The sequence below is a fragment of the Tinamus guttatus genome, unplaced genomic scaffold, assembly GCF_059628265.1.
Source record: "Tinamus guttatus ecotype Peru unplaced genomic scaffold, ASM5962826v1 Tinamus_guttatus_pri_ptg000027l, whole genome shotgun sequence".
In the NCBI taxonomy this organism is placed as follows: domain Eukaryota; kingdom Metazoa; phylum Chordata; class Aves; order Tinamiformes; family Tinamidae; genus Tinamus; species Tinamus guttatus.
Genome location: NW_028288561.1, coordinates 3,106,898 through 3,125,792, shown reverse-complemented (window position 1 = coordinate 3,125,792; position 18,895 = coordinate 3,106,898). Strand labels below are relative to the sequence as shown.

Here is an 18,895-nt window from a genome sequence, read left to right as displayed (position 1 = left end):
GAAAGGTAGTGAAGTCCTGTGTAATGTAGCATCAAGCTCTTACAAACCTGAAAAAATAATTAACTCTTGTTCAGGTTGAAGCAATCCACAGGCTGCAGAGTGTTTCAGATGGCTGGAATAATGTCAAGTATTTAGCAGCTGAGCAATCAAATTTTTCAATTTGATCAGAACACTGTTGTTGAAAAGAACACTGAGAATGCATGAATGAAGAACAGCAACAAGACTTAACAAACATGATTAGTATTATCCAACTGTTTTGTTATAAATATTATATACATTCAAACATCACATTAAAATATTATTCCATTACACAAGAAGAGATTAAGGCTTTATATTATTTACAGAAACAAGCAAGCACCTTAAAAAAAATCATTGACATTTCCCTTCTACATCACAAGTTTGATACCTTGAGCTCCTGAATACAGCTATTTGCAATATGCCCAATGCTAGAACTATTTTAAACACTTATTATCAGGGTAGGAAACATGTAATAGAAGGCTCTCATCAGTGAGCACTCCACAGGAACCAAGACCAGCCTGTGCTGTACAGCAAGGTGCCCTCCATCTCCTCAGATATCCATTAAGGTACAGCTGAAGGCTTATGCAGAAAGGGTTTGCTCAATTCTATGTAGAGAGTAGAACAATTTTATTTTAAGGGAAACTGAAGACACTTAAGGACTTGTGGCCCACTGGTGGAGTGGGATTCTCAAAGTTTGTTCCACATTACATCAACTAGATTTAACATGATAGTGAAGATGGAACTGTATGTTTACCAACCACTAAGTGCATTGAACAGTGATGATTTTATAGGCTTCTGTTGCTCTGACACACTGTTTTCATGCAGTGCATTTGGACTCAACCAGAGTGACAAACTCTTGTCACCATTCCCCCTGTAGGTCTTAGGCAACAAGCTATTTTGAAGTGTTAAATAATGTTGATACAACACATGTTTACTATGCCACCATGTATCAATGGAGTGACTGTCCTGCCTTCTGGCTTGCCCGATAGCTTTTACAAGATACAGTGATGAAGTATTTTCTAAGATGTAAGCAGACATGGCTAAACAAAAGGTGCTCTGTAATCATCTTCAAGTATTGTTTTAAGAATTAGTTCTTTAATTACAGTCTGTGTTAGCACTTTTTAGTTTGTGCTTTAGAGTCTGTTATTTCTTTGCAAGTCTTGAATTTGGCTGATGGCTTTCTTTTTAAAAAAAAACATTGGCAACAAAGATGAGGATTGCAGAAGGCTGGCAAAAGTTATTTAATTTTTTGAGCCCATTTCATGTCATCTGCTCTTGGCTTCTCCCCAGTAATTCCTTGGATGATGTTCTCCAAGCACCTCCAGAATCCTATCTTCTCTAGTGGATAGTTCAGCCAACCTGAGTGATGGAAAAGAGAGAGGGGTGGGGAGAAAAGAAGAAGAAAAAAGATTAGTTTAAGTTGTGTTATTCACAATTCAGTGTCTTACAATGTTTATTTAATTTCATTAATTTAAAACACAAGGTAAATGCAAGAAGAGTTCTGAGGCAGAGAACTCTAGCTAAAAATACTGGCTATTGCACAAAGCTACCAGCAAGCTACCAGAAAACAGACTAACTAGTTAAATGGACTTTCACTAAAAGCAAGACATTCTGACTAGTAGCACCTTGGATTTAGCATTGACATTCAAAAAAAAAATCAGCACAAAAGTGCATGAGAGGCAATTTCACAGGATTTTATTTTATTTTTGGTCACAAAATATTGCATAACAACTTTAGGGCTCTGTTTTATTAAATACCGCAATAACTTTATGAAAACCAAAACAAATCAGAGCTGCCAAGTGTTATTACCCTGCAGAAGTTCTCCTACAACCAGGAACATTCAGGATAGCCACTACTGACAAGTAACGTCGTATTTCCAAAAACCAAGATTCTTCCTCATCAGATGTAGCTACAGTTTTAATGATCCAGCTTCTGCAGTGGACATGGCCTTTCCTTGCTCAGCTGCAAGGCTGCAATCCCACCTCACTCATGATCTTTGGGAAAGCATCCCATACAACTCTCCTTAACACAATCAGCTCCCTCAGAAAATGGACCCCTCTTGGTATCTCAAAATGGTAATCAGGCTGGAAGCTGCAGCACTGGAAATGCCAGAACGGGGTTATCTGACACTTCCTTGGCAATGATGAAGATCTTCAGAGCAGAGATTAGCTCTGAAACCAAGTACATTCTCTGCAGTTGGCAGTCTTGGTCTTAGGGTAACTGTACTCAGTAGTGATTATGTGCAAGGCACATTACACTAACTAGTCATACTTTACAAAATAAAGGCCCATTTAAAATAGCGTACATTTCTGTTTTTCCTCTTGCTTCGGTCCTAACTGAAAAAGTGTCAGTGCTGCAGAAGCACTTTGTATATTCATATATTTTTTTTTCAGAGAATCTCAGGAGTGGTATTTGAATATATCTACTTGTATAGCAAACATCAAACTGAGTACAGACATAAGATCACCCTAAATCCAAGATAAGTTTCTCAATAGGCTGTTCTCTCCTCTGGCTCACATCAGAATGAATGCCTGCTGAAAATCCAGAAGCTTTTCTCTGAATAACAGTATCTGAGATAAGATGCACTTGCAAATGATATAATGCTCTTTATGTAAGAAGCAACAGCAGCTTTCAGACAATGAATGGAACAGGTTAGTAGCATGAGATTCCCAATGTGTCATGCACTCATATCTCAGCGTTGCTGACTAAGCTTATCAGAGTGCAAGTCACCTTTTAGCCAGTCATGAAGCTTCCCTTCACCTTCTTTTTAAAAGCTAAATTTACATTTCTTTTTCAAGCCATAACTTACATTTCTACGCAACAGTAACAGCTAAAGCCACATAAGCTCTTATGAAACTAGGTAGCTTTGCCACATCACATTTTCTTAATTTTATAGGCTGCCACCAAAGTGCATTTGCCAGGTAAACTGGACTACAGACTGGCGAAAAGAGTTTGCAGGATGAACCAGAACACGTTACCAGTTGTAATGCAGAAATACGTCTCGTGTGGAGACACGTGGTGGATCCTGTGGTGTTTCCGGGGCAGGATAACATGCCAGTCCTGTAGAAAGACGACCCAACGAGGAAGACCAAAGTACGTGTGGGACCACTTGTGAATCTGGTTCGTCATGGTTATGAAGATGATCAGGGCAAAGACGTAGCACTCCCATGGACATGTTTCATATAATGCCTCTGCAAAACAACATGTGTAGTTTAAAATCTAGCTTATGAAAAGGTAGCTTTCTACTAAGAAAGTGTTGCCTTGCCCAGCTTAGTGCTGCAGGAACTAGTAAAGGTCTCAACCAAGTGGTTTTGTCAAGAGTGTCACAAGGGCCAGTGAGTCATAAACAATTGCAGAAAGTCACAAGACAGACTGGTAAGTGCTGAAGTTGTCACATTCGCATAACAAGGACACACAACCACCAATTTCTTCCATCCTCACAGAGACAAACGTTCATCTGAATATCAACAAAAACCCCGAATCCACATTAGCAATGAGCACAGCTTACCTGGGGAAAAAGAAACAAATTTGTATGCCATATTTGCCAACGGGACTAATGTCATAAAGCAGTTGTCTCCATTGGTCTCTATGAAATCATGTCTGGTAATTGCTGTAGGGTCAATATGATGTTCTCTAAATGGTCTGATGAAAGCCTGAAAGAATAAATTAAAAAAAAAAAAAGTCAAAAAAAAACCCCCACGCACATCATGAATCAAGAACAATCAAAACAGTACTAGGCTCAAATCTGATGACTGCATTTGAGAGACTTCCTTACTACCAAGCAAGGAAACAAGATTCAAAATTTTTGCGGTAACAACATCTGAAATAATTTGATTTACATTTGCAAAGCAAAACCTAATTTCAAATCTAGTTTTAAATTTCAGTTTTATTCTTGTTCATGTTCACTTAGAGCATTCAGTTTTTAGATCTCAATAAAGAAACACCATACTAATTTCACGGAAAAAATAAGTCACTTGCTAAGCAATAGAAACAAATAAGTCCAATGCTTTGTTTGGGCTATAAATGACTGCATTAGTAGACAAGATGAAAGTTAAATGGCACAAACCAAGTAAAACAGAATACACAAAAACTCTCCTCTAGGAATAGGAATGGCATCTCAAAATACAATTGCAGAGAAAGGATGTGAAATAGAGCAAGTAGGACAGGGACAGTAAAACGAGAATACTTATTTGCTTTGAACACATACATCATGTACAAGTGCAAAAGTGTTCTGATAAGTCTGAACTTTTGTGTTTACTTAGTGTAGTGTATTTTTTTTTTCCTGGAACTATGCTCCAACAGGCTCTGAGATTCAAGGACTAATAAATCTATTGAAGGTAAATAAAAAAAAAAGTCTTAACTTTGCAGTGCTGGTTCATATATTCCTGTTTAATTACAAAGAATAAACACATATACATTCTTTTAAAAAAATAAAAAGTCTCCTAATACTGTAATGTGAGGAGTAATTAATAGTACCTATGAAGAAGTCTACTTTAAAGAACAGATGTTTGCTTATTATAGGCATCAGTGAAGTCTCCTCCAAGCATCTGGCACTCGTAGCTACAAGTGATCTAAGTCTTCAGTGATGCCATTCCAGTACTGCTGCATTTACTGCACAGGTGCCAAGGGCACAAAGAACTGGAGAAGTTTCTTACTAGAGCTTATCCAGGTTCTCAAGTCGGCTTTCAGAGAATTTAGCTACAGAAACAAAGTATCTGATGAAGCAGGACAGCACCTAAATTCTGCCCATCTCTGCATTTATTGACCTTTTGGAAGTACTGCAGAAGTCTAGCCAGGTTTCTGCACTTGCGGCATCATATGCCATTCCTGCTGTCTGGGAACAGTGATATTGCAAAACTGTGTGCAATCCCTAATCGGGGTGATAAAATAAGATGGTGTCACCTTGTACATGTCATCTAGACCAAGTGTAAATACAATGTTCAGTGCACTCAATCAACATGACGTTGTGCCATTTAGCAGAGAAGGGAATGGGGCCAAAGTGGGGGAAAGCAGAGAAAAAGTCACATTTGCAAGAGGGAGGGGAGAGCGGGAAAAAAAAAAAAAAAAAAAAAAAAAAAAGACACACAGCTTGCCCACACTGTCCAATAGAGTTTGGATACAAGTGTTATAATACTGGAAGAGTTTCAAAAAAAAAAAATATTTCAAAACTTTTTGGTGTTCAAGGATAAGAAACTCAAACCTTTCCAACTATGGGTAGTTCCACAGATCCCCAGGTGTCTGCTCCCCAGTGAAATAATCCTGATAGAAAGTCAGCTGTAATGACTCCTGCAACTGGAATGGAAAAAGACAGACAGTCAGATATATGAAATCATTTTTACTGCAGGATCCACATCTTCACAATTTGAAATACAAGTTTGCCTGTTTACACTGGTGATCCTTCATGCTAGTTTGGATATACTGCTAAATGAAGCCTGTTGCAAGATTTTACAAGTGCAAATACTTTTCTAGCTGCCAACTACAAGTACTTTCATACTGCAGTCAAACAAAAGCAGTTTTCCTCCAAGAGAGTTTAAGATGCTGTTTAAGTGTGTGAGCACTGCCAGGCTCTTTCATCTTGAGGAGGAAAATTCAGAAGAGATTGGCCCAGAAGCTCCCTTCTTACAGGGAAAACTTGGAGAAAACCGGCATGACTGCAGCAACACAGCAGAGAGACTGCCCTAGAGCCTGCACTTGAAGCCTTTAAAGCAGGGGCTACCTAGGTTAGATTTGCTGAAGAATGAACCAGATTAAGAATCGGGATCCTCTTGCACCGTCCTGCTGCCCCATCAGGTTGACACAGAGATTGCTGGTCGGTTATTCAGGATCAGGCGTGCGGCTCGCTCGGAGCTCCCAAAGGGAGGCCCATGGACGCTCCACCCCTCCTACCTGCCCTTCCTTTCCAAACGGCTCAGCAGAACCACGACCCACATCTCTAGAAAGCTACTACTAGGCAAACACGCTATACCTGGGAATTCGTGCGATCCAGCTTCGGTGCCGCTCCCTTAAAGTCATATACAAAATTCCTGCCAACTAAAACATCCTACCCTGACCTTGCAGGCTGCAGATGAACGAGTCACGGCGCTAGAAACGCAGGAGGACGCGCACCGAGCGCGTGTCTCGGAGCAGCCCGGCTGCAAGGCCTCCCGCTGCGGGCGCTCCGCGGGCCGGACGCGGTCCCGGCTGCCGGCGCGTCCCGCGGCTCCGAGAAGCTCCTCGAGCGCCCACGGGAAGCCACGTAAAGCAGGGAACCAGGCACAGCGTCAGGAGCGCAGCTCCCCCGGCTGCTGTTTACACAAGCAGGTTGTTTACAGAAGTAGCCCATTGTAGCACAGTGTTTGCACCGGGAGCAGCAGGGAGTTACAAAACCAGAAGTGATGCAGGAAATTCGTTTTTGCTTTCACTGCCTCACCAGCTCCCCGCGCTAGCGGAACCCCAGCTTTTCCTTGGCTTTTCCTTTTCCTCCTGCACTAGCAGTGCTCATCGCTCCACCTGCCTGAACACTTCCTTCAATACTGATCTCTGCCTGCCAGAAGTTAGGCAAGACGGTTCCTCCTCACTTAAAATCCAAGCCCAAAGTTAAAATTGCTGTTAAAATCATTCATTTTGCTTTGGCTTCAAGGCGTTTTGTTACTTCCTCCCCTCTCTCACAACCACAAAATCCGAGAGGCAGCAGAAAGCAAGAGAGTGAGTCTTTCCCCACAAATCCTCCTGCTGTTATTCACCCTGCTCATGACCTTGGCTTTGGCTGATGTGTCAACCTTCCTGCTCCAGTCAATGCCCAGGTCAGCTGCCCACAGAACCCAGTTTAGCAAAATTCTCTTAACATTAGCAGGATTGTTAAGACTTTGAATCTTCTGGAAAGTAACAGAGGACCAGGTTGTTTTGTTAATATTGAACAAGTGATCCTCATAGCACTGCAACTACCTACAACACATGCAGCATAACATTTTTGATTGACTTCTCATGAGGTTCTTTTTGCTTGACTAATCCCTTCTACATTCCTTCCTCCCCTTGTTTTCAGAAAAATGAGAAGAAAAAAAAGTCAAGATTATTTATGGCCCTTTTTACCCTAAAATACTTTCAGGATATAAAAGTCAAACTCCCAAATCCATCACCTAATTACAATAAAATCTTCCATACAGTATTAGACTCTTCAAGCTGTGTGTATTGCTGAGAAGGCAGCCACACTATTGATCACCTCTTTTGGCTTTATGGTGCTGCAGACAAGTCTCACTCTATAAGCAGTGAAGGTGCTCGCGTGAGCAGCGTGCGCCCGCGTTGTTCCAGGGCACACATGCCAGCCACAGGCACAGACAAAAGCTTCTGGAGTTGCACTAAGCAGGTGAGAGAGCCAACAGTCTGGCATTACGGGAAGATATCTAAACAAAACTTCACTTTACAGCAGCTCAAACACCATTCCTGCTGAGGTCACACCCTCCTGCTAACCAGTTTTTGCATCACCTCCAGCATACTGCTTTATTAGAGCAGGAATATCTGAAATAACAGCATAAAGAATAAACAAGGAGGAAAGCACTCATAGCTCCCAGATGTTTCACATGCTGCTTTGATGCAAGCTAGGAAGAGGGTGAACGGTGCCTGGGGCTGGGCCTTGTGCTCAGGACACCCGAACACCGAGTGCCAGAGCCCCATTCCAGCAGCGCCGCCAACCACAGAATTACTCTCAGTATTCCCCTACACCGAGCACTGTCTTTATTTAAAATGGGAAAACCAAGGTACTTGGTTTTCAGTTCAGTTTCTTCTCTGGGATGGTGCAGATCTTACTGCCCTGTCATCAAGGTCAGGAGGGTAAGGTGTGTTCAGGGCTGTCAAACCACATTTAATTGTGAGTTAAGCAGAGTCAGAGAAGGCCGGATACCCACAGTGTTCCTGTGTGAAGTGTAAAGAGTGGAGATCCACAAGCTGAAGAGAAATATCAGAGAAATACTGTTCTATATCCTCAGTTTCTTTAATGCAACCTGCTCAGGGGTAGGGTAGAAGAACAGGAGTCAATAGCTTATAACTGAGGAGGAAGTGAGCATATGGCCAAGGGCCGGGGGAGGAGGGGAAAAGACATTTCAACTAAAAAGCAATCTGCAAAATATGCTTAACAGAGAGGGTTTTTTTTTTTCTGTGTTTCTGTTTTCAGATACTGCTGAATCAGAAGAAATAAGCCGAGCTTACAGGGAGGCCAAAGGCAAACAAATGGAGTCTGATCAGCTGCAGACATTTTAAAGTAGGTGAGCACCTGACTCAAGTCCAAAAGGATAAACACAACTACCACTTCTGCGCTGGTGTTTTAACAGGGATTTAGAGGTGGCAGACCTGCAGTTGATAGGAGGGCTCTATTTTCCAACCATCCCCTGTTTGTGATACTTCACAGGTACCTTTGGGGATGACAACTCTTACTGAGGCCTCGAGAGTTTTGCTGCTGCTTGCGGTCCCTTCATAAGCTAGAGAGTGTGGAGGGGTTAGTGTCAAGAGAAAAGGCCTCACTCCCTCTCTTCCTTGCTAAGTACAAAATTATGAGTTTACAACTTTCAACCTTAACACAGGAGTTTTCTTCTGAGCAAGTCATGAACCACTTCCTGCTACTGGACTGCACTCAGGCATGAGATTAAAGGAGCCAAATGAGAACTGAACATTTCAGACTGAAGCTGTTCAACAGATAAAGGTATTTTGCATGTTTGCAACAGGAAAGCCAAAAAAAAGTTGTTTTCGCTGAGGTTTTGTACAGCCAAGCATGAGACTGACTCTGCATAGTTACCTCTCAAATCTAAGATGGAGACCCCACTGCAGAACAGACCGAGCTTCAGGTTTACTAGAAAATTTCAGTTGTAGAATCTTGGCCCAGATTGGAGAGGGAGGCAACCACCATTTGATGGTAAATAGTAATACATTTACGTGTTATCATAAAAAAGTACAGCTCTTCATCAGTGACTACATGAACTTGTGAGCTTTAAAGTAGAAGAGTCAAAGGAGGAGGCTAATTCCATGTCAAGACAGATTTTTTCATTTTCTATTAAAATTAATATGCTAGAATACGCTATGTATTACACATATTCAAAACTAAAACGCCTCAATCATCTGCATTTCTCATTGGGTGCACTTACTGCAGTGTAGCTGCCATTGCACCCCAGAAGGCAAGGGCTGGATATGGGGGCAAGTCACAATAAGAAAAGGACTCTAGGGCATTTTAGCAAGTATAAAATGCGACAGCTTAAAAAGAAAAGTTGGATCTTTTCTGCCCATGCCAAACTGAAAAACACTCAGTCAAAACTGGAGCTAACAGTGCAAGCAAGCAGAACACAGCTGACCTATGAAACAGAAGAAAGGTCTCTATAAGTCTATAGTTTTATTATCATATTATGGCTAGATTTCCAAAAAGGCTGTGTCTATAATAAATGTGCTCCAGAGACTGCTAAAAAAATAACCTAAGCCTCAGCCTAAGGCAAAAGGTGAATAAGAAAAGATCATTTTAGATCTAGCTTACACAGCAACAGAAGTGATTGGAATAGGTGACAACCGATGAAAATGCAAAGAGTTTGCTGAATACAGGCTACACCTGCACAATCCAGCAGCAGCATGTCGAGTTTACTCCCTGTTGCCTCGAGGCATCTTTCTCATAGTTCAGCCTTTCAACAGAGGAAAGTATGTGCCAGAGTCCAAGATAGAAAATGTATAACAACACGGTAGGTAGCTGATAGTCAACAGCACTTTCACCCGGTGGTCGCACCATGCAGAGGATCGCAGATGCAGAGGATCTGTCTTCCCCTTCCCTCGACAGTCTCACGCACGCGGGGAGCCGGCAGAATCCCCCTGTGCCCTGCAAGGCTTGTCTAGAGCACACACACATCCCCTGCCGTCCTGGGAACTGCCACGGAGCCTCAACAGAGCCTCCGGGTCAGAAGCCATCCCATAAACTCAGTGATAGGAATGGCCAAAGTTTAAATTCAAGTCTTTAGTCTCAGTCTATTAGTGCAAAGCAAACCATTCCTATTCTTTGGTTGATTGTGCATTTGTGAGAATGTGAAATTGTGAAAAAAAGGACAAAGGATCCTAAAAGAAAAATCACAGGATGTAAAAAATCCAATCCTTTCACCACTGTGACTAAGCAAACTAATCCTCTGGCTTCACGCATGTAGAATACTCCCAGGAATCAAGCAGGGTCAGCTGAGCTCTCTGCAGAACCAGATGACTTTCTGCACACAAGTTTGCACCCAGAGGAGACTTTAATACCCAAACACCCGCCTGGCTCAGGCAGGAGCAGCCAGAATGCTGCGTTTGTTCAAGGTCTGTGCTCGCCTGCTCAAGCCCATCGCTACTCTCAGCGTTCGCTGCAACTTGCTGCTTCGTAAGGGCAAGACTCCAGCATGGTATTTTTGGGGGGGATTAAATGAAAGCAAGTTCCACCTCCATGTGAGGAAGAACTTCTTTACTGTGAGGGTGACAGAGCACTGGGAACAGGCTGCCTAGAGAGGTTGGGGAGTCTCCTTCTCTGCCAAACCTGCCTGGATGCCACCCTGTGCCCCGTGCTCTAGGTGTCCCTGTTGGAGCAGGGGGGTTGGAACAGTTGATCCCTAGAGGTCCCTTCCAACCTCAACCATTCCGTGATTCTGTGAAAGAGGCACTATTTGGAGTGCATCAGGACCACCGAGAGCTACGCTTCCCAAATTCTCTACCGAAAGCCCTGCAACTTTAAGAGAGCCTGGGAGAACACAGCAGGCAACAGAGTTTTCTTTGTCCCGGAGTGCCCGTCACCAAGATAAGGAGCAGCAGCACATTCCGGTGCACACAAACAGCCAGGGAGGAGAGCGCGGACTGGCCGTGTCACCAGCTTCCCTCCCTGCCACCAGCGTCCCCGGCCTCCCTCCGTGTCCCGGAGGAGCAGGAAGGTGGCTCAGCCTCAGCCCTCCTGCACAGAACAGCCCTCAGCCCGCGAGCCTGGAGTTGGTCTCCGAATCCGAGCTGGATGAGGGATGGAAAACGAGTGTCAAAATCACCCGCCCCAGCGCAAGACAGGAGCGATGCTCCACATTCCCATTCCCCTCTCAAGGCCAACAACCCAGAGGATCTCAGGAGTGGGGAAGAAACAGAGCTCCTATTTTAACATTCCCCCTCCCCATTTGAAATGAATTAACAGGAAAAAGTAAGATGTAAACAATTGAATTGTATTATTGCAATAGAATCAGTGCAAGAAAAACAAAGAATCTCTTTAATCACAGCGATTTGTGGAGACTCCGCATCCAAAAGTGGTACAGTTTAGGATGGAAAACACCTAATTACTGACAGTTACCAGGTAACCAACAGTTATTTCTGATGGGATGAAAGTGCAGATGAGAAAGACTTGATTTATTTGGGCTAAGACCTAAATAAAGGAGATTTCTCATTTGTTAAAGATTTCTCTGATGTAATTTCCAGAAACTTTAAATCAAATTTTCAAGCAAAAATTCATTTCAGTGTATAAAGTAAATCCAAAATGACGCGGGGTGGTTACAGACATGCAAAAAGACCCTTTTGCTGTCAGGCAGTAGGATTTGCAAGCAGCCCATTTGAAGGGCAGCTGTGGTTTAACGTGTGCCACGGTGTCACCTCAGCACGGGACGTGTCCCACGCTCAGCACTGGGCTCTGCGACGCAGCCGAGCTGCAGCCCCACAGAGCTGCTCAGCCTTGGACAAAACGTCTGGGGCCTTGATCACAACGAGGTGCTATTTTTAAACTATGCCAAGTGATTTCTTTCTGCACGCTCCCTCAGTTCACAGCACCAGTCATAATTAGGCATTTCTGCTTCAAAGAGGATTGAAAAAAAAATACATATTTCCCTATCTCTCACTTCAGCAGTGATTAAACTTATCTTGTGTTTTTCCAACGGGCTGCACTGGTTCTGCTGGGTCGCTAGGAAGGGGTCCCAGTGCAATGGGAAGTTTGGTCACGACAGGCAAAAAGGGAATGTCAAAACTTCATCTCAAGCTTTTTTCCTGCCAGGCCTACACCAGTTAAGCGTATGCATGCACACCTACACACACAGCTACATATATACATACGGATATATATAAAATAATATATATTGTAAGAAAGTAACTAAATTCATGTCTACTTCCCCGTAATTGTCAGGTTGCACAAAAAAGTTTTCTTAACTCCTCACAGTGACTGAGACTAAGGCACGACTAGATTTAGCACAGAAACAAGGGAAAAACCTCCCCTGGGGTTTTTAAACACAGAAACAAGGGAAATCCAACCTCTGCCTTTCGCTTTTTGCAGGTGAGGAAGGGAAGGTGATGGGGGAGCCATGAGTTTCTCTTCCTTTCCTGCAAGACCATCTTTAGTCAGCATAAAGAACTGAATTCTGTTGTTTTTTCTTCTAAAACAGCATAATACACTGCCCACCTGCCTTCTCTCCCTGCCCCGTGTGCCTGCAGGCAGCTCAACACAGCGAATTACAGCGAGCCCTGGGAGTCCAGTCCCCAGGAGGCTGCCCGCTCCCAAGGAAGTGACCGCTCTCTGGAGCCAGTACGAGGAAGAGCAAATCTTTTTAGTCCCAAGTATTACTAGATTAATATATTTATAACATAACTCAACCTACAACTATGCATGCCTTTAAAGGCATTGAGGGAAGAGGACAGTAATGCAGTCTTTAGTTATATAGACCGGGTCTAGGCAAGGTGAAACAATGTTCTAAAGGCTCAAAATTGTCTCTATTCCTTGAAAGAAAAAAATATTTACATAAGGGCACACAGAGGCCGTCTTAAACTGGCCCACAACAACACAGGCAAGACCAGATCACTCCTCACTTTCAGATTTCTCAAATGCCTGTAATTTCTAAAGTCAAAGACCCGATTCTAACTTCATAAAAAGCCAGTTCAACAGCAGAATGTTCATCTTCCAATTTCAGCACAAGGGTCAATTTTGTAACCTAAGCACCAGGTAGGTTTTGGGGAGGCCACATCCCATGCTGTCCATGACCCAACATCCCGTCTTGCCAGTTGTACTGCATGTGATTATGTAGGAAGCAGGACACTTAGGCAGAGGAGTTGCACAAAACCTAGTAAAAGCTAATCACTGCTGCATGGTAGGAATCTGACAGCACCCACAGTTTATCTGGAGTTATGATGTATTGAGGACAGCAAAATGGGGCTGCACTCTACTTTATTGCACTCATTTTTATATGTGCTATCAGTTATTTCTACACTTCTTTATTTACACAGAATCTGGATTCCGCTACTTTAATCATTCACTACTACTTAAATAACATTATCAGCGAATTGGCTGCTTTATCAGTTAAGTTGGTAACCAGAATAACTGAGGACTTGAGCTTTTATCAATATTAACTTTGACATGAAAGACAGTTGCAAACAGATCCTACTACCGGTTAATCATCATAACTGATTCTCTCCCACACGTCTCCTTATCAGGATGGCATTGTTCCAATGGAATTTTCTCCTCCATGTCTCTCAATAGCTCTATCTCAGCAGCAAAGAGGCAAAGACTAATTTGAGCAAGTGAAACTACAACAACTCATGGTGGAAAGACAACTGTTCAAACTTCGCTGGCTGAGCATCCAAGTGAAGGACAAGCCATCAGGGGCTTCTACTTCTCAGCCTTAACAAGGATTCATTGCACCTATTAGGTACCACTATTTGAATATCCTGGTTGTATACGATTAGTAATATGCACCATAATTATGAACGAGTACTGTTTTCCTTTAAAACATGTTAACACACACTAAGTCTATAAAAAAAACAAAAAAAACATTTTGCAACAAAACACAGACCCTGAGCACCTGTAGCCATCTTATCCAGTGTCATAATTATCTCCTTTGAGTAAGACATTTCATATAAAAACACATATTTATACACGCCCACAACCAGGAGTTCGCATTGCTTTCAATAAATGCTGCAGGCACACTGGAAAATTATTAAAATGCTTAGTTGCCATCTTCCTCCCTGCCTCATTCCATGCTATAATTTCACTAGCAAATTAGGAAAGCTCTGCATTGCACAGCTAACATTCTTCCCCCTTCCCCCCCCCTTTTTTTTAAAATAAAGATTAGTTCCATTTACTTTTCCCATGTTCCCAATGTATACTGGCCACGTATAAGAGCCTTGCCCATAGTTACCCTCACATTTTTCAGGGAAATCTCTCATGCCTTTCAGTATTAGACAAAACAAAAGTGCATGCACATACACACAGCCGCCTAGAAAACTTATCTAACAGACAGGAATTTTGCCACAGGAACATTCTCATCTGCAGCAGGATATTCCAGCTACCAATAACAATGTTGACTGCTCAGAACAGCCCGAGTTGGCCAGGCCAAGCTGACTACTGCAGCCCACCTGCTTCAGCTCAGTCTGCTTATTCTCCTGCCTTCTCTTCTGCCTGTTCTCAAGAAAGTTTGTAGGCAGCAGCATTTTATTGCTGCACTAGTAATACAAAGTCCATATGGCACATACTTTTTCTCTCTGACTCTTAAGCAGCATTCGAGTTGTGGACAGGTTTAAACTGAGAATGATGTAATGAATACTGTGGAGTCCCTTTTAGTAGCCATTCTTGTTCAGTGAAGAAGAAAACTTGTCTCCTAATTTCATGCAAAAACCAATTTTATCAATAAAGTTGAGTCACCAACTCACACTGCAATTAATTTTATAAACCAGTAACTAAAGATACTGAAGATACTGGAATACCACCTGAAAGAGCAGGCTGGCACACTGTGGTATTCAGAATACATCTTATGATCAGGAGAAGGACTTACTGTTTTAAAAGACTTACTGTTTTAAAAATCCCTTTGGAAAGCAGCACTATCAAATTCCTACTTCTCCTTACAAGTGTCTTGAACACTTTACAAACAAATAGCAAATGGATTGGGCCAGTAGATTTAAAAAAACACTTCAATAAGACATAAAAAGCAATATTGCATTCTTCATAATTATGAAGTCCATACCTGAAATAAAAACATTTCTTCCTACCCCTTCTCCACTCCCAACTGATGCACAGGAAGGAAGAAACTGCTTATATCAATTATCTGCAGTCCTGGAGGAACCCAATTGGTTCCTAAACTCCAAGACAAAATAAAAGCAATCCTGGAGCTATCTGCCATCCAAGAATCAATGAGCAGCAATGATCAGAACACTCCAAGACAGACCCTCTGCTTACGGTAAGAAAAAAAGCACTTGAGACTTGGGTTATACTTAAAAGGGTAATTTGGGCAGGACCAGCCCTGTACTGGCAGGACCCAGACAGCTTCAGCAGTCCTCCAGGCTGAGCTTGCTTTCCTAGCAAGTCATATTTATGACAACAAGGAAGCTAAAACTTCTCTTACACTCTTAGAGAAAAGCTCAGTGCTTAGGGTAAAGGCCAAACTCACAGCCTGACATGAAAGCATAATACTAACCCCGAAGTATTCACTTTTAATTAACAGTCCCCAGAAATCCTAGCCAACATGGTGTCTGAGACACCTTTCATAAAAGCATTTATTCTCTTACAAATTCTTGTGTTTTTCCTCTCCAGCCCTAACACTTTAACATCTATTTCCTCCCTGAATAGTCCTTATGCTTGCAACAGCTACACTGCGAGGTGGGGTTCTTATACCCACTTCGACAGCTTTTAGCTACTTCTCTGCAAGTTAGGAATCTCACAGGTGAGGTTCTTCAGAAGCCACTGATACGAAAGACAAGCTAGTAACAATCTGTGCAGATATCATCTCAGAGACACCACCACTGCCTGTGAACAAATGTCCCTCTCCCTTTCCGGTAATAAGGCAAGTGTAAAATATCACATTTGTTTGCAGCATGGCAACAGACAGCCTTGCCTTGTTCACTGCAGCGAGCGTTTCTACTTACATATCCCAACAATAACAGAGGGCGTGTGTTCCAGTCGCAAGTAGAAGAGAAGATTGTAAAAATTGAAACAGATCAGAGAGAAGCATAAGATGACAGAGATCCATTCTTGTACTCTTTTTCCTGTTGAAGAGAAAAAGCATGTTTTACTTTTATCCGAGCGGACATTTCAAAGTCTAAATAATACAGAAAGACTGTTCTACTGCCTGATGACTCATTCCATTGGTCTAACAGGAAAGTGAAGCAGAAGTTATTTATCCACGAGGTGTGCATATTGTGTGAAATGACATTCCCGTCCCCTGAGCCACTAACCCTTCCCTCCCCCTTGCCAAACACAACAGGGACAGAGCTGGTATCTTCTCACACTGTCCTAGTTTCCTTCTCCCAGTGCTGCTGGCATAATGCTCCTCCACATCAAGTCTTTTATGAAAAATGCATTTCATTCAATATTCAGTATTGCTGCTACGGCTGAATTCAGGAACAAATTTCTGGCCTCAGCTGCCTATAGTTAAATCACCTTAGGAACAGAAATATTCAACATCTCGGCACTTGTAAATAAAGCTGTCACGCTAACAGGAAAAACATTATCCAGCACGTTGGTGGCTGGAATTTCTGCTCTAGCACTGCGAGTCCAGTTCTTGAGCTTCTTGCATATTATTTAACCCACACTCCTGCAGCCAGGTATGAGGCTGCAATCCCCAGGCACTCTGCCCTGACACCAGACAGAATGAGCAGAGAGAAAGCACTGGCACGGGGCATTCTTGCACCTTGCTGTACTGCTTTACCCTCTACAAAAGCCTCATTTAATGCCTCCAAAAAAGAGCAGACACGTCAGGATCCTGTAACAACCTGAAGAGCTGGACAACCAGGCGGCTTTGTACACTAATCAGTGCTAGATCCTTGCAAAGCCCTCGGTCAAGAGCAAGGGACGGCTCAGGACGAGACCCACAGGGATTAAGGCATCAGGAGGCGAACTTTAGCGCTGGCCTCTGGGTAGGAGACCCGAGCTGCCGCCACGGCCCTGAAAGGCCCAGGTTTTAGTTAACTCTAAGGTGCTTGGAAGCTGTCGGGTCAGTTCTTGTGTGCACAGCGGGGAGCTCCGAGCCCCTTCCCACGCGCAGCGCGACACGTCCCGCGCTCGAGGCCGAGCGCATCGACCCGCGTGGTGCACGAGAGCGGCCGCGGGCGACCTGCACAGCCGCCACGGTGCCACGGGCGCCTGCCAGCGCCTTCCTCCTCCTCCTCTGCACTGACCTACCGTCTGCTCGAGTTCATCTCTAAACATTAATGGCCCTTCTGGATCAAGCACAAAAGGAAAAGGGACCTAGGAACATCAAGGAGGATCAGCAGAGCCCTCAGCGTGCTTCCACACAATCTTCTAAAGAAGTCAGAACAAAGATTTTTGCAGCTCGGGGTTTTGATGAGTATGTAAGTTAATAAATATCCTAGAATAGCAGAGAAGCTAAAAATTAAATTAGGACACAAGAACAAGAGAATTGCAAGACAGCATTGGGTCATAATGCAGGAGACTCCATCCCTGGAGTAATGAAATAAGAGTTAATTAACATCACTTCCTGCATAAGAAATCCACACCCTGATTAGGAGAGCTAAGCGGGTAGGTCCGCCCGGAACAATTAGGCGACTGTGGGGAACCGCCGCTCTCCTCGTTAGCGGTCCCCCGAGTTCGGGCTGTGCAAACACTCGGCCGCCGAACCGAGGGATCCCGCAGGGTCCAAGCCCAGACCCAGCTCTGCCAACGGACTCACCGAGACCTCGGCGGTTCAACACGACCTGCCACTGCCAGAGATGCCTATTCCAATGTTGCTTCTCTATGTAAATTACTTATGTAACACCAAAAAAGCTGCACACGCAGCACGCCCTGCTGCTAGATATTGCTCTACATAGGAGCTACATCACATGATTTTCAGGAACTTCCACCTACAACTCGAGATAAGGTAACAGGTCGCCTGGGGAGAAGTCGCTTTCCTTGTAAGCGAGGGCACAGGGAGAGCTGCGAGGAGCAGCCATCGGCCTGGGCCGGAGCCGCACACCTAGGCCAGCGGCTGGAGGACGTCACGCAGCCGCCTCTTCCGAGGCGAGGAGAGGTGACTACCGCGCGCTGCCACGGGCACGGACTGGGCCCGAACAGCTCAGCAAGCAGAGAAACCACCGAGCACATTCCACCTTCTGATCGCTGCGCAAGGAAAACCACCTGCTTTTCCCTGGATCTGCGAGCTAAGCTCCTAAGATCCGCCGGCACGCGGCTCTGCCACGGAGGGTCCCGCACGCCGCCCCTTCCCTTCCCTCAGCCGAGCTCACCGGGAAGGACACGAGCACCCGGCTTGACCTGAAAGGAATCAGTGAGCTCTATTTTGAGGAGTTTGCAGTCACTTCCATAGCACCGAGTTATTATTTGCACAGAATAACTGAATAGCTGTTAGCCAGGGCCCAGCGAGGTGACCACAAGCTTCAGAAAAAGCAAGCTAAAGCAAAAGAACCCCCTCCATACAAATACATATATATATATATTTTCTTTGTGTGCATATATCTATGCATGCACACATACACAACGCAGCTTCCCGAGGCGCAGTGCGGGCACCGCGCGCCCAAGCCCCCAGCAGAGGCAGCGCCTGCAGCCGCCCGGCCCGGCCTGGCCCCGGGCGGCACCGCAGCGGCCCCCGGCGCAGAGCGACCCCGGGAGGGCACCGGGAACCCGGCCCGGCCCGCGGGGCCCGGCTGCGGCACCGGGGAGCAGCGGGGCCCGCCCGGGAGGAAGGAGGGGATCGGAGGGACCGTTGGGGCGGCGCGAGCGACCTCCCGCACCCCGCACCCCCCGCCCGCAGAACCGCCGCCGTCACCTGGCGAGTAGAGCTCGGCCAGCTCGCGGGCCCCGGCGTGCTGCGCGCCCCAGCGCCGCGCGCCGCCCTCGGGCCCCTCGGCGGGCTCGTGGCGGGCGGCGCGCTGGGCCATGGCGGGCGGGCAGCGGCGCGCAGGCCCCGCGGCGGCGGCGGCGGCGTCGGAAATGGGGCCGCGCGGCGGCGCCCAC

At 44.8% G+C, this 18,895-nt stretch overlaps 1 protein-coding gene across 1 annotated transcript; it reads right to left on the bottom strand.

Annotated features, from left to right (window-relative positions):
- Positions 1-237: 237 nt before the first annotated feature.
- PEDS1 (plasmanylethanolamine desaturase 1) lies at positions 238-18,819 on the bottom strand. Its single transcript, XM_088528625.1, has 6 exons — positions 18,708-18,819; positions 15,853-15,972; positions 5,219-5,310; positions 3,527-3,671; positions 2,997-3,209; positions 238-1,377 (listed from the first exon to the last, which is right to left on the bottom strand). Exons 1-6 carry the CDS (start codon positions 18,817-18,819, stop codon positions 1,256-1,258), a joined length of 804 nt encoding a protein of 267 aa, XP_088384751.1. The 3' UTR covers positions 238-1,255.
- Between the last annotated feature and the right edge of the window lie 76 nt (positions 18,820-18,895).

Bases quoted from the DNA above. Each gene is read 5' to 3' on its own strand.
- PEDS1 (XM_088528625.1), bottom strand. From the start codon at position 18,819: ATGGCCCAGCGCGCCGCCCGCCACGAGCCCGCCGAGGGGCCCGAGGGC. The intron at 15,973-18,707 runs GTGACGGCGGCG...TCTCTTCAACAG, and splicing joins GGCCGAGCTCTACTCGCCAG to GAAAAAGAGTACAAGAATGG. The intron at 3,210-3,526 runs GTAAGCTGTGCT...GTTGTTTTGCAG, and splicing joins ATTTGTTTCTTTTTCCCCAG to AGGCATTATATGAAACATGT.